This window comes from Ursus arctos, unplaced genomic scaffold, assembly GCF_023065955.2.
Source record: "Ursus arctos isolate Adak ecotype North America unplaced genomic scaffold, UrsArc2.0 scaffold_18, whole genome shotgun sequence".
Lineage (NCBI taxonomy): Eukaryota > Metazoa > Chordata > Mammalia > Carnivora > Ursidae > Ursus > Ursus arctos.
The window spans coordinates 2,262,602-2,279,372 of record NW_026622852.1 but is presented as its reverse complement, the minus strand read 5'-3'; the positions used below and the strand labels follow the sequence as shown (position 1 = coordinate 2,279,372).

The following is a 16,771-nucleotide window of genomic DNA, read 5'->3' as shown; positions in this document are numbered from 1 at the left end:
ATTCATCCATCAATGGGTACTCTTTAAAATGAATCTTTAAAAAAAAAGAACCACCACACTCAATTCTCACATGTATCTTATAAAGATAAACATAAGGTATTTTAGGCTATCCTCTTCTTACCCTCCAGGTGTACAAAGTAGTCATCATAAAAGGAAACAGAATTAGCTAGAACAATAACATCTGTGTATAAATATATATCCCAAGCAAAATATGTTATTGGAATATTTTGTATTCATGATGAATAATAACTCTTATATTTACAAAGTACGTTTAAAAAGAAAATCCCAGGAAATAATTAAGAATTAGAGTTAGTGACGTACAAACCAGCAATCAAATGTCATCTGACCTCTCTTGCACTGTTAGATTTCCATTAGCTCCTTCGGAGCCTCCATTAAAAGGAGTTCCAAGGCTTTTCTGGAACCTAAAACTGACAATGTGAGATTGATTCCTGAAGAAGTCAAGTCTAAGGACACTTTTAAAATGCAATCATTCCAGTCACAAAATCCAAAGAATCATACTCGTCTACTAAAAATTAATATTGTAACACTCACAGCCACGCTAAATAAGGGAATTAAAGCCAAAATACTGACATTATCACTTACTTCCCTGCAATGCTTAAACTGCAATTCACTGATTTCTCAGGAGAAAAAAATAGGAATCGAGCTTCATAGACAAAGTTCACTCAAATGGATAAATTGAAAAAACAACTGGTGCACCATGAATTCGGATCATTTCCACTTAGAAACAAGATATTATGTGGGTCTAAAAAAAAATCATTGTAAAATTGTATTCAGGAGTTTCCATTTCTTGAACCATGAGAGACTATGGACTCTGGGAAACAATCCGAGGGTTTCAGAGGGAAGGGCGGTGGGGGGATGGGCTAGCCTGGTGATGGGTAGTAAGGAGGGCACGTATTGCATGGAGCACTAGGTGTTACACGCAAACAAGGAATCATGGAACACTACATCAAAAACTAAGGATGTACTGTATGGTCACTAACATCATAATAAAAAAAATAAAAATTAAAAAAAATAAATTAAAAAAAAGAGTTTCCATTTCTATTGCAAATTGAGAGAAATTTACATGGTATCAATAATAAAATACAAAAGACATATTGTATCTTCTGAGGGTGTGAGGGATTAAGATTAATAGGAGCTTTAAATCAGTTCTAAAGAGTTACTAATCTAGTATTTCCTTCTTAAGACACGCTAAGGGAAAACAGCATAAACTATCACAAGCAGCCTTAGAATCAGGGTGGGTAGCCTCGGCCTGGCCCTGGCTTTGCCATGCAAAGGGCAATGGTACCTTGGGTAACAGGACTGCTCAGTGTGTGAGCACAGGAGTCAAGCAGTAACTGTGGATGGAACAAAGAATTCTTCAAGCCTTGGTGAACTGGATTAGAATATTTCTAATCTCTAAACCTACACTTCAGGGTGAATGAGAGGACATCGCTGGCCAGACTGATTCCACAAAGCTTTAATATGGCTTATACAATATAAGATCTGCATGGTAAACAAGAATTGAATATACTTATTACAGCAGGACTTCCTGGGTAATTTTAAGATACTCTGTATTTACATATACTCTGTATTTACATAATTTTTGTTGATATAATGATCACATCAAAGGAAATACAAAAATGTTTTCTGGGCCCACTAATGACACCAAACAGATTAGATTATTTGGGCTATAAAGAATGTCCATACTTTCCTTCATTTTTCCCTCACTACCTAAAGTGAATGCCAGCAATAAAATCATTCAGAAAGACATCCTCAGACATCTTTAATTTATAGTCACCATATGTTTCTTTCAACACTGAGAGCTAAACATACATATCATGACATAAATTTTTATCATACAAGGCATTTTCCTTATATTGTTCTTCAGGATTTTAACTCTGGTTGCAAAGAAATTTAATTCATTGTCATTAGAGATCATTGAGAAATAAAGGAAATGATACTATTACAATTGCAATCATCTGCTCTGAGATTAAGAGTGAGGGATACAATGTTAGGATCTAACAGGTCCTAACTTTCAAAAATGCTCTGATGCTTCTTGAAAGAAAAATTTTAACAAATATCAAGGTAGCACACAATTAAACGGAAAAATAGGTGACATGGTGGGTTAGTGGAACAGAACTTAATGCTCGGATGTAAGCTAAAGTTTCAACAGGGTTCATCAGGAAAAACAATTTAGATGAGGATGAATCTGTGTACCCTAAGTGGGGTATCATTTGTTGTTGAAAGATTCTGTCTCAAGTTCACAGTAATGCCTGGCAGAGCAGACCCCAAAGTTTGTTGAAGTATGAATGTATGAATGAATTAAGTGGGGAAGACCTCATACCAGTGGAAAAGTTATATACGAGCATGGTTTCCTCAGGGGTCAGAGAGGGTCCTCACCTTGAGTGTTACCTACAGTATTTATTTTCAAGAACTATAAAATAGGGGTGCCTGGGTGGCTCAGTCGTTAAGCGTCTGCCTTCGGCTCAGGGCGTGATCCTGGCGTTATGGGATCGAGCCCTGCATCAGGCACCTCTGCTGGTAGCCTGCTTCCTCCTCTCCTACTCTCCCTGCTTGTGTTCTCTCTCTCTCTGGCTGCCAATCTCTCTGTCAAATAAATAAATAAATCTTAAAAAAAAAAAAAAAAAAAGAACTATAAAATAGACCTGGGCAGGAAAACAGGAATATTTTAGGCTTGCTCTGATAAACTGGCAGTCTCTGTAGGTACCCGAGTAGACTGATACCTTGAAATTTATCTAATATTTCTATGATGAATAGAGCCACCAGATAGGATGGTTTGAAAAGAGAAGACTAGAAATATAGTTAAGTGTAGAAGTACACACAAAAGCATGTGTACAACGTTACTGCTAGATTTAAATGTGTTCACAGTGGAGAGAGTGGGAAGAGGGGTTAAAGGATAGTAAAATAGGCCACTTACTGCTGTCCATGCATTTCTTTTGCAACGGGCACATAGCCATCCGTCACAGATCTCATGAGAAGGGATACCATAGCAACCTGTAAAATAATATTATGGATCCACGAATTAGGTCTTTTGCATTTTGGTAGTATTATACATCTTAGCACTGAATAAATAAAATCAGAACAACTGCCCACCATAATACCATTTTTGATTCTCACTGCTTAGAACAAAACATAAGCAAGGCTATCTCAAAGATACTTTTGGTTCTCATGCCTTATAAAAGGATATCAGTCCCAGGAAACATGAGAGTATGGGTCTTAATCATTACTAATGCTAATAATAGTTATCAGATAATTCTAGAATGGGCAATAATTAAATTTATAGTTTGTTGGATCTAGTCCTTTACTCATACAAAACATATTTCAAAATAAATTGCGATTCATGAAGGAGAATTTGGGGAAGTTTAAAATAATACAATAAACTTTTACATATTTTGCAAATTAACAAAATTTAAAATGACATTTCAAAAATTATGTTTTATTAGCTTTAATTTCAGTGATAGGGACAGAGGATGCACAAATCATGGTTAGTGACGAAGGGGTATCTTCAGGTCTATCCGTCTGTTCAATACATGCCTGACTCAAAATAACTGTGTAAGGAGATAGCTGATGATGCAAATACAAGCAGCAATTATACAGTATCAACCAACATGTGTTACTCTGACTGCCTTTCAAAGGGCTTTGAAAGATTTAAAGAAGTAATTTTTAATATCAAATTTCTATAACATTTAAATGAAATAGAAAAATAACAGAAATGTAATTACCAAGTAAAAGCCTATCATAGTTAGCCAAGACTATAGAATGTCCAGTTCAAGCACATGTTTATGAAATACTATGGCTAAATTCGGAAATCAAAATTAAATCCTAGTCTTTTCGTGAAATGATGCATTGGCAGGTTATATACTTACAATAATGTAGGGTGAGTGTGTATATATACGTGCGGGTGTGTTACAGATTGATACGAGTACAAGACGGTTGCTATATTTCAAATACATTATGTTCAAATCTCTTGGGGAAGATGACAGCATCTAATCAATCAATAAATGATGAACAGCAAGGCTATTTCAACCCTAATGTAAGACTGGTGTTTCTCTGGGGTAAATACAGAAGGTAATGCCTACATTATAACCATTCATGCTACACTGAGAGAGACCATACATAAAGTATGTTAACATGACATATGATTTGGTAAGATCTGGAATATTAAAATGCTTTAAAACAGACTTGCAGTAAAAAATAGATCCCTTTTCACATTTTAGAGGATTTACATGGCAGGCAAATAAAAAAAAATGTATTTGCCATTTATCCCATGACGTGAAAATACCAAATTGTGACAGGTATGGAGACTAACCATCTCAGTCCTGGGGGGAAAACAACTGTAATGACTGTTCTCCCCTGGAAGGCAACAGAGATCTCCTTACCCTCCCCAAAAATAAAAATTAAACTCTATAATTAAATTTAACAATAATTCCCCAAATCACCAAAGAAATATTCATGTCTCTTTAAAAAGTACAAAGAAAAATAATCATGAATCAACATCAGAGGTTAAAATTAAGTTTTTACAAACTAATGAGTAAAATTCAAGTATGCAAAAGGAGCCCCACAATGACCCCACAGCTGGACAATAAACAAACAAACGAAACAAAGCTGCTCTCACTGATACTGCACATAACTGTAGAAAAAGGGATTATTATACTTACTCACACTTTTATCAGAAGAAATGTGAGAAAGAATGATCTAACCATTAAGAATGCCAATAGTTCAATGCAATAGCTTCGGCAGGGGACAAAGGGGTGAGAAACAAAGACTATGCGAAGCCCTGAAAAGCCAGTGACTGATGAATGAGAGATTCATTTACTTGCATGAACCCGTACACGGCATTTTGCACAGGAAATCAGAAGACTTGTTCCATCCTCTTCCAGAAAGGCGTTAGGTGGAGAATATTCTATATTTTCTTCACTATAAATAAAACACATCTCTGGAATGAGGGGCTTAGTCTTTCCTCCTGGAGTAACCACTTCGTCTAACTTTGTCTCCCATCTAGAATCGTTTTCTTCATTGCTGCTATCTGGCTGAAAAACATAATATTGCCATATGAGTGAAAAACATGCAAAAAGTTCATCCTTTGTTCTGGTCACTCAAATCCACTAACAGCTGCTCCATGCACTAACTTCCAGCTTCTGTTCCTCCTGTTGTTCTCCTTGAGAGAACTAGTAGTTTTTTATCAATGTTCCTTTTCAGGCTCCGATCCAGAAGCTAAGCTGTAGAAACAGCAGGACATTCTGTACATCTGCTTATATGAAAAGGTGATAACCTGCTAAAACTATATTCTTACAGAAGTAGCTCAGGGAAAGCATCAATTTTTCTGAGGAATTTTTGTTTCTTTATTTGCACTAAGTTAGCAGACTTGGTTTCATTTACTGAAAAATTTTACGTGGTCACACTTGAAGGGGACCTCAGTTTTTTAATCCGTGCAACAAGTTTTTAGAGAATTTTTTAAGGTTTTGCCTCACCACAAAGTTTTAAAACATTAAGACAGAAAGATCTGGCAAATGTCACTAAATAAGAAAATATAATGTGCAAAACAAAATTGTCATCTCTCACCAAAATATACGAAAAACATTTAAGTGCTTAATTGAAACTCTAATTAATGAACTATCTTATCTCCAGAGATCTTATATTAATAAGTTTCCCTATATCTTGTAATTTTAGTGAGATTTTTTAATTATTGGGGAAATACATAGGCAGATTATGATACAGAAATAAGAGTCAATAAAAAGTTAAGTTTTTCCAAGAAAACACAAACATTCAATGACGAAACAGAAAATAGTTTGTCACTCACAAGGGCCACATCAAACACCAGTGAGTTGTTTACTTCCTCTATTTTCAAAGATCTGAAAATACGGCAAATCACACAATTTCATGCCGTGAGATGTCTGAACAAAAAAGGATTTACTTTACATGAACTCTAAAAGAGAAGCAATCTTAAAATACTTCTGAATCCATTATTGAGAATATAACTCACAACGCAATGCTCACATCAATACATTTCACAACATATTGTATCTTAAAATAGGGCACGAAGTTCCACCCTTACCAGATTCCTAAAGATCACTTTGTGTAGGTTAGTGTTAGAGAATGTGGCCCTCAGTGAGCTAAAATGTCATCATTAGGACATATGGAATAACATTGAAAACAGTACTATGCACAGCTAGCTGACGAAAGTGAACTGAACAATCCAGTTTGCATTGAGTCCTGCTGTATCTTATGCATGTTCCACGTGGGAAGATAAAGAGAGACATTTTAAATGTGGGCCCAGAGCTGACATATTACTGAGAGTGATATTTTCAAACACAAAACAGAGACTAAGTCTAAGTTCTCTCTTTGTAAAAGTTCTACTATTGTTAAGCTTTAAGTTCTGTGTTTCTTGATGAAAAAGGTTGAAACTGCCCCTTGACTGAAATGAACCAAGACTGACAAATAAACCAATCATTTATTTTAAAATGATAAAGCGCTACCAGAGAAATGTCTTTCAAGTAGCAGTCAGAAATTCTGTTTGCTATTCTATAAAAGCCACGTAGCTACATGTTGATGTCTCCCTTTTCATGTGCATACTTACCTTACCGTGATTCACCTGTGTTTTTACAGTCATATAGAAAGTGCAGCAGTGAAAAGAAACCTTGACAGTGACCTCTCCACCCTTATTACCTTGTAGTAGGGCATGAGGAGAGCACAGATGGCACAGTGTGGCTCCATTCTGGCCATGGCTTCATTATACTCCTGTTCAGCCACAAAGTTTGGGGACTTTGTCTGCCAAAGGTGGACCAAAGGCTTCGCCCAAGACTCTGTTTCTTCCACTTCCTCCTCAATCGATGGAACCTCAGGTAATTCTTGCAAAACAAGGCATGAAAACACAGTGAGCATGGGACCCAGGGAAAAACAACCCTGGTTATAAGAGAAGCAAACATTCCAAAGTATCATTGATATTAATGTCAGACAGGAAACCTATTTTATCTTTCAAATACATTCTGAGAGAAGCAGAACAAACAAACAAAAAAATGTCCTTTTCATCCTCTTCATCTTCAAGGGCTAGGTCAGATCTGATGCCTGGACAACGAGCCTCCTTTTGATACCCTCCCCATCCCTGCCAGGAATAACTAAACTGCTCCCTCCTTCAATTTCACTACTTTGGTATTTCTACTGCTACCATTAATGTCTGCCATAGTAAAATAGCTTATATCTGTGAAATTACCTTCCGGCTAGCAGAGGGATTCACTGGCCCAGTCACTGCCTTACCAATATTTTTAGTTTCCTCACCTAGCATTGTATATGGCTTCATAAAAATGCATTAATTGAACTTCATTTAATTAACTTTTGGGTTCGAGAATTCACGACAAATAATATTTACAGAGCACCTCTCACGTGCCAAGCAATACACTGCCATTACATAAATATGAAAAACAATTCCTATTCAAATCTTATTTGTTCAATACAATACCGCCAGAGCGTCAAATCTCTTAAACATGTGTATCTGTTAACATGAAAGAGGCAGAGATTTCCACAAAACTTCACAAAAACACCATTTCACAAAATTTTATAGAAGGCCAGAAAAATGCAGGGTAAGAGAAAAAATTCCTAATGCCTATAGTAGAGGACAGTATCTCAGAACGGGTGACAGCAATCACAGCTACATCCAGTACTTAACAGCTGTGACACATTCTAAAACTCCTCACCACTAGCTGTCATAGTTTAACAAGTAAATACTGTGAAGCAATGTCCTCAAATCCCAAGGCACAGGTGCTTCCGTGAACCAGTGTGCGCCAGCCCTTGCCTTGTTGACTTACCTGTTTTAAAAGAAGTCAAAATAGATTTGCTGAGATGGAAAAATAAGAAGAGCTAAATGAGGCTGAAAAGAACTCAAAAGACATCAAATGCCAACTGAAATGAAAGGGAATGTTCCTACTTCTGTGTTGTTGTTGTTGGTATCATCATCATCATCATCAACAATGGAAAATGCTTAGTACTTAGCCAGGCAGTGTTTGAAACCAAAAGGTAAGAACCTTAACCTATGTCTGCAGTGAAGTAATCTGCCACTAAACATACACTGCTTCCACCTCAGTCTCCCTACAATGCAGAACAGAAGACTTCATATGAAGACTTAGATTTAACAAATGGGAGTAGAAAAGTTGACCAGGAATTTGAAATACCATTAAGTCCTTAACTCACAGGCTAATACCTCCCACATACATACTAAAAATGGAATCTAAACAAAAATAAATCCTTTGGGTTTGAATAGCTATTGCTTCTTGCTAACACAATAGATTTACTGTATCACTTGCTTTATTATAAACGGTCGAAACACACAAGATAGATGATGCTCCTATCTCTTTGGTTGGTCATAAGTTAATGTGAGGAGGTCTCAAAATATATTTAGGGATAGAGGAAATACTATTTAATTCCTAAAAGCCTAACAACAAAAAATAAATAAAGGAGGGCAAATCCTAACAAGGGAGCCAGAGAGCAGGAGGGGGAGGGCATGCCATGGCAAGACTTGACCTAAGATAGCCTGATTCAAATTGAGTTTTTCTCAAACCTTCTCAACAGACCTGGGAGAGAATCCTGCTCTACAGCTGTCCTTCCCCAAAGATGAGGTTGTACTCTTGCCTAATGAGTATTATTTCCTTTCGATAATCTCTGGGCCAGTATACATAGTGAATGCTGTAACTATGTAATCCCATCAATTAAAGTAGCATGGAAGCAACACTGTGCAGCACCAAGTACAGGGAACTGTTAGTTCAGAGACCTAGCTTTAAAGTCAAACCCTTTGATTCACAAGGTCTATGGCTTTGGGTAAAACTGATTCTCACATAGTAAGAATTCCTTTCTCACCTACTTTAGAGGTTGTTTTTTTTTTCTTTTTAATATAAAAACGAAATAGTAAATGTAAAACTTCTTTTTCAAACCTAAAGTGCTGGAGTTCTTTGTAAAGTCCAAAGTGACCTATAACTATATATAGTATTGTGTAAAATCCATCCAATCATCTTATTTTCATTTGATCTGTTTATCAACTAAATGTTGCAATACTTCATGAGGAGGAAGAGAGTGCACTTAATTACAAGTATATGGTGATTATTCACATTTTAATTTAGCTTTAAAAATCAAAAACACTGGCACATTCTTGAAAGTAAATACTTTCTTCCTGAAATTTCTTCATTGCCCCCATCTCCAAGAACTCTTGCCTACCAAATTGACCCATGGCATGTTCAAGGATAGACTAATCTGGCTATTGTTTTTCTTAGATTTATAACATTCATTTAACTATAAATCTCAATTCCGGAGGGAACCAAGAATGTTGGGGGCAGGGGGAAGTCCCTCTGGAATATCTAAAAACTTTCATCATCTCATTATTTCAAATGAAAACTCTCCCTTTCAGCATCTATTCCTGTTCCTAGTTCCATTAAGTAAACCTTCATCTACTTACTTTAAAATAAAGATACTTCCACTTTCAATATACATTAGAGGAAAAATGTTTTTTCCATTGTAGCTTTTAAACGTTTTGACATTTGGCATCATTATGCCTAGGAATTTCCTCTCTTCCTCCCTTTCTTCAACTAGTTGACTAATGAACCTCTAAATGCATCACTGTACTTTCATTATTACATAATTATCATTTTAAACAACATGATCATTTTAAAATATGCCATGCAATAAAAATAGATTCTTACATTTTTGAACATCAAATTAGTTCAGAGTGCCTGAGTGGCTCAGTCAGTTAAGCGTCCAACTCGCTTTCAGCTCAGGTCATGATCTCAGGGTTGTGAGATCCAGCCCTGCATCAGGCTCCACACTAGACATGGAGTCAGCTTAAGATTCTCTCTTCCCCTTCACACCTTCTCTCCCCCACTTTAAATAAATGAATGAATGAATGAATGAATGAATAAAATATCAAATTAGTTCTCACAATATAATCGTAAAAGGAAAGGACAAGGGCAGATATTATCAAACATAAAAATACATGAACACAGGAGGCATTTAATGAATACCAATGTTTTTATTACTAAAATTATATCTTTTTTTATACCAGCATATCTGATTGTTATCAGAAGATTGTGCACAGCTCTGAGTCTCATCCTGAATGCCAGGTTGCTACAGATTCAGGACACAGCGGGGCAAATGAAAAATCCCTTGGTGTAAGTGCACCAAAGTTTGGGAAATCTGTGAAAACATTACCAGCAGTTATTGTATTCCCAACAAAAACAAAAGAAGGGCTAATAGTGTACCAACAGATCTCAAAGTAAGGTCTGTGGACTTTCAGAGACTTACAGCACAGTTTCATAAAGTCTGTATAGTCAAAAATACTTTCATAATAACATGAAGGCGTTATTTGCCTATGTAACCCTGGCAACAATTTTATTAAATTTGTGATAAACATGGGATATATGCATAAAGTACTTCTGCTGCACAATAAAGTTCGATAGTTGTCTTGGGGATAAGTGCACGTGCAATTAGTTGAACTGCAAGTTGAATAAGCTGTCTCTTTCATGGAACACCATTTTTACTTGAAAGAATGATTAAAAGAAAAATATAGTAAGTCAGACTTGGGTCTGGCAGGAATTTTCATGAAAGTGAACAGAGGAAACCTGTCATTTTAATTAAAAAAAAAAAACTATTCGGAGTATTTGTTGACAGTGGTAAATTCAAGCTTATCAGTCAAAATTAGAATTCTGGGAACTATGTATCCACTATTGTTTTGGTTTTTTGTTTGTTTGTTTGTTTTAAGATTTTATTTATTTATTTGACAGAGAGAGACAGCCAGTGAGAGAGGGAACACAAGCAGGGGGAGTGGGAGAGGAAGAAGCAGGCTCCCAGCGGAGGAGCCTGATGTGGGGCTCGATCCCAGAATGCTGGGATCACGCCCTGAGCCGAAGGCAGATGCTTAACGACTGCACCACCCAGGTGCCCCTGTATCCACTATTGTAATCTTGACAGCTTCCCAATACTTAAAGTTGTTTCTGTTGGAACTGGAGACGATAATATCAAATATAATTTTTAAATATTATATAAAGAGATCTATACAACTCAGATATGTTTACCAATGCATGGTGTTCCAAAATCATGCATGTGTAAAAGTCACTTGCAGTGCAAGACGGACCAGTGAATCTTTAGCTTAATAGAGTATGAAGAGTTCACTGATGTGATTTCAGATTCCATATTGCAACTAATCTTTAAAAAACTAACAGATGCCAACTTTTGGTGTAGTGTCAAAGAAGAACATCCATAATTATTTGAAAAGGCTATTAAAATATTATACCCCTTTCAAGCACATATCTATGTGAAGCTGGACCTTCTTCACGTACTTCAACCAGAACATAATGCAGCAGATTGAATGCAGAAACAGATGTAAGAATCCAATTATTTTCATTAAATCTAATATTAAACACCTTTGCAAAAAAAAAAAGTGAAAAAATTGCCATTCTTCCCTTTGTTTTTTATGGTTTGGGGATATTGCTATTTTTTATGAAAACAAATGTAACTATTTATGAATTTATTATTGCTACTTTTAAATGAATTAATATGCTTAAAATTTTTCCTGTTTTAATTTCCAGCAAATAAGTATTGATAAGGTGAACCCATGGGAAGGAAAGGGAAAAAGAAAAGGAATGGAAAGGACATGACAAGATTAAATGAAACCTCTTTGGAGTCCTCAAAATATTTAAGGGCATGGGGGTCCTGAGAGCAAAAAGGTTGAGAATCATTAACATAAACATAGCTATATAATATTCATCAAAAATGTTAGTATCACAGAGTTACTGTTGAACAAATACAGCCCTAATAAAACTAGTGCAGACTCTGTTCTCACAGCCAGGCACGAATTTTGTAAATTGCTTTCCTTAATCAACTTGTGATCCTTAAACGAAAAGAAAACAAGTCAATACTGGAAGAAGGCATACTTTCCTCTCAGTTCCTTCATTAAGGTCTGCAAGGTTTGTTAGCTATATTAGAAAACAAATTGTATGCCAATAGAACTTCATTTTCTTTTTTCTAGGTGAGTCTCTTACTTCATGAAGGCAATCTAAACTCACAAAAATATTCCCATTACTCTGTAGTGAGTAAAATACAGTTAAGAAAAGCATGAACCCAAACACACAGGAATCCCTTAAATTTACATAAGCTGTTATACAGAATTCATAGAAGCAGGTTATAACACAGCTCTAGACACCATGTTTTCGGGAACTTTGTCCTGAGTAAGGAAATGTAAGCAATGGCTTAGGTGGCCTCCTATGAAGGATGGCCAGCTCCCTAACAACCACTACTATGATGGGGGAATGAGGAAAATACATTTTACCTTGGATAAATATACTGAGGTAACCTGTTGAAATTGTTACTGCCATAACCAGCACCTTAAACAGCTGTTCTGAAATTTTTCAGTTGCCACAACACTAAAAAAAACAATAAGCTGTATTACGTTATAAAAGAACTTGCCTATAGGCAAAATACCAAGCTCCTAGATCATGCACACGATACACTAAAACAGTTATTTTTAATAGTATTAAAAATATTCTTTTGGGGACACCCGGGTGGCTCAGATGGTTAAGTGTCTGCCTTCGGCTCAGGTCATGATTCCAGGGTCCTGGAATCGAGTACCACATTGGGCTCCCTGCTCATGGGGAGCCTGCTTCTCCCTTTCCCTCTGCTGTTCCCCCTGCTTATGCTCCCTCACTCTCTCTGCCAAATAAATCAATAAATCTTAAAAAAAAAAAGTTCTTTCTGGCAGGAATTGCAATAACTTAGACTGGACAAAATACACTTTAAAATAAAGACTGTAACAAGGACAAAGAAGGACATTATAACATAATAAAGGGGACAATCCAACAAGAAGATAAAACAATTGTAAAAATTTATGCACCCAACATGGGAGCACCCAAATACATAAAACAGTTAATAACAAACACAAAGGAAATAATTGATAATAATACAATAGTAGGGGACCTTAACACCCCATTTACAACAATGGACAGATCATTCTAAACAGAAAATCAACAAGGAACAATAGCGTTGGATGACACACTGGACCAGATGGATTTAACAGACATATTCAGAACATTCCATCCTAAAACAGCAGAATACATATCCTTTTCAAGTGCACATGGAACATTCTCCAGAATAGATCACATTTTAGGCTACAAAACAAACCCCCAAAAATTCAAAAAGACTGAAGTCATACCACACATCTTTTCTGATCACAATGCTATAAAAATAGAAATCAATCACAATAAAAAGTCTGGAAAGACCACAAATACATAGAGGTTAAGTTACACAGGTAATAAAAGGAAAAATGAAACAGCACATGGAAACAAATTACAATGAAAATGTAACAGTCCAAAACATTTGGGATGCGGCAAAAGCAGTTCTAAGGGGGATGTTTATAGCAATACAGGCCTACCTGAAAAAGCAAGAAAAATCTCAAATAAACCACCTAACCTTACTCCTAACGGACCTAGAAAAAGAATAACAAAAAAAAGCTAAAACCAGTAGAAGAAAGGAAATAATAAAGATTAGAGTGGAAATGAATGATATAGAAATTAAAAATACAATAGAACAGATCAGTGAAACCAGGAGCTGGTTCATTAAAAAAAAAAAAAATCAATAAAATTGATAAACCTCTAGCCAGACTTATCAAGAAAAAAAGAGAGAGGACCCAAATAAAGAAAATCACAAATGAGAGAGGAAAAATAACAACCAACACCATAGAAATACAAATAATTATAAGATAATATTATAAAAAACTATATGCCAACAAATTGGACAACCTAGAAGAAATGGATAAATTCCTAGCACCATATAAACTACCAACACTGAAACAGGAAGAAATAGAAAACTTGAACAGACTGAACTTTGAGTGCAAAGAAATTGAACCAGTAGTCAAAAAACTCTCAAAAACAAAAGTCTAGGACCAGTGGCTTCACAGCCAAATTCTACCAAACATTTAAAGGACTGTTAAGATAGGTAAGGAGAGCACATGTTGTGATGAGCACTGGGTGTTATACTCAATTAATGAAACACTGAACACTACATCAAAAACTAATGATGTACTATATATTGGCTAACTGAACATAAAAAAAAAAAAAAGAACAGTTAATATCTATTCTTATCAAAGCATTCCAAAAATAGAAGAGGAAGAAAAATTTCCAAATTCATTCTATGATGCCAGCATTACCCTGATAACCCAAACCAAATAAAGACACCAGAAAAAAAAACAACAACTAGAGGCCAATATCTCTGATGAACAGGGATGCAAAAGTCTCCAACAAAACACTAGCAAACAGGATCCAACAATACATTTAAAAAACCATTCACCACAATCAAGTGGAATTTATTCCTGAGTTGCAAGGGTGGTTCAATATTCATGAATCAACCAATGATACATCACATCAATAAGAGAAAGAATAAGAAACATATGATCATTTCAACAGACATGGAAAAAGCATTTGACAAAGTACAACATCCATGCATGATAAAAATACTCAACGAAGTAGGTTTAGAGGGAACATACCTCAATGTAATAAAGGCCATCTATAAAAAACCCACAACTGACATCATTCTCAATGGGGAAAAATGGAGAGCCTTTTCCCTAAAGTCAGGAACAAGACAAGGATGTCCAGTCTCACCACTTTTATTCAACAGAGTACTTGAAGTCCTAGCCACAGCAATCAGACAACAACAACAACAACAACAACAAATAAGTAAATAAAAGGCATCCAAATTGGCAAGGAAGATGTCAAACTTTCACTACTGGCAGATGATATGGTACTCTATATAGAAAGCCCAAAGACTTCACCAAAAAACTTTTAAAACTGATAAAAAGATTCTGTAGAGTCAGAGGATACAAAATCAATGTACAGAAATCTGTTGATTTCTACATACCAATAATGAAGCAGCAGAAAGAAAAATTAAGAAAATAATGCCATTTACAATTATACCAAAAATAATTAGATACCTAGGAATAAACCTAACCAAAGAGGTGAAACACCTGTACTTTGAAAACTATAAAACACTGAGGAAAGAAACTGAAGATGACACAAAGAAATAGAAAGATATTTCATGCTTATGGATTGGAAGAAGAAATATTGTTAAATTGTCTATACTACCCAAAGCAATCTACACACTTAATGCAATCCCTATCAAAATACCAACAGCATTTTTCACAGACCTAGAGCAAACAATCCTAAAAAGTGTATGAAACCACAAAAGATTTCAAATAGCCAAAGCAATCTTGAAAAAAAAAAAAATAAAAGAAAGAAAGAAAAAGAGAAAAGAAAAAGGAAAGGGAAAAGGAAAAGAAAAAAAAAGAGAAAAAGAAAAGCAAAGCTGGAGACATCACAATTCTAGACTTCAAGTTATATTACAAAGTTGTAGTAATCAAAACAGTATGGTACTGGCACAAAAAAATAGATACAGAGATCAACAGAACAGAAAACCCAGAAATAAACCCACAATTATATAGTCCATTAATGTTGGACAAAGCAGGAAAGAATATCCAATGGGAAAAAGACAGTCTCTTCAACAAATGGTGCTAGGCAACTGGACAGCAACAGGCAAAAAAATGAAACTGGACCACTCTCTAACATCATACATGAAAATAAATAAAAAATGGATTAAATTCCTAAATGTGAGACCTGAAATCATAAAAATCATAGACTAGAGCACAGGTAGTAATATCTCTGACATCAGCCATGGCAACCTGTTTCTAGATAGGTCCCCTAAGGAAAGGGAAACAAAAGCAAAAATTAACAATTAGTACAACATCAAAATAAAAAGCTTCTGCACAGCAAAGGAAATAATCAACAAAACTAAAAGGTAACCTATATAATGGGAAAAGATTTCTGCAAATTATGTATCTGATAAAGGATTAGTACCCAAAATAAATAAAGAACATATAAAACTCAAGACCCAAAACACCAATAATCCAACTTAAAATAAAAAAGGGGGCAGAAGGTATGAACAGACATTTCTCTAAAGAAGACATCCAGATGGCTGACAGACACATGAAAGGATGTTCATCATCACTTATCATCAGGGAAATGCAGTCAAAACTACAATGAGTTATCTCACACTTGTCAGAATGGCTAAAATCAAAAACACAAGAAACAGTGAGGATGTGGAGAAAAGGGAACCCTCATGTACTCTTGGTGAGAATACAAATTGGTCCAACTTTGGAAAACAATAAGGGGGTTCCTCAAAAAGTTAAAAATAGAACTACCCTATGATCCAGCAATCACACTACTAGGTATTTACCCAAAGGATACAAAAATACTGATTTGAAGGGACACAAGCGTCCTGATGTTTATAGCAGCATAATCAACAATAGCCATATTATGGAAAGAGCCCAAATGTCCATCAACTGATGAACCGATAAAGAAGGTGTGGTACATACACACAATGGACTATTACTCAGCCATTAAAAACAATGAAATCTTGCCATTTGCAACAATGTGGATGGAGCCAGAGCAAATTACACTAAGCAAAATAAGTCAGGGAAAGACAAATACCATATGATTTCACTCATATGTGGAATTTAAGAAACAAAGGAGCAAAAGGAAAAAGAAAGAGAAAGAGGCAAACCAAGGAACAGATTAACTATGGAGAAGAAAATGATGGTTCCCAGGGAGGATGGGTGAAATGAGTGATAGGAATTAAGGAGTGCACTTGTTGTGATGAGCACCCAGTGATGTATGGAATTGTGGGATCACTATAATGTACACCTGAAACTAATATAACAACAGTATGTTAA

The 16,771-nt window shown here is 35.6% G+C and overlaps 1 protein-coding gene across 10 annotated transcripts in view; it reads right to left on the bottom strand.

Annotated features, from left to right (window-relative positions):
* Positions 1–16,771, bottom strand: part of KDM4C (lysine demethylase 4C) — a 419,337-nt gene that overhangs the window by 135,642 nt on the left and 266,924 nt on the right. For all 10 annotated transcript variants that reach the window (XM_048223474.2, XM_048223476.2, XM_048223479.2 and 7 more), the window contains 3 exons: positions 6,688–6,869; positions 4,838–5,051; positions 2,939–3,015 (listed from right to left, as the gene is read on the bottom strand). In XM_048223474.2, the coding sequence (XP_048079431.2) occupies positions 2,939–3,015; positions 4,838–5,051; positions 6,688–6,869 (473 nt within the window). The remainder of the gene's footprint in view (positions 1–2,938; positions 3,016–4,837; positions 5,052–6,687; positions 6,870–16,771) is intronic.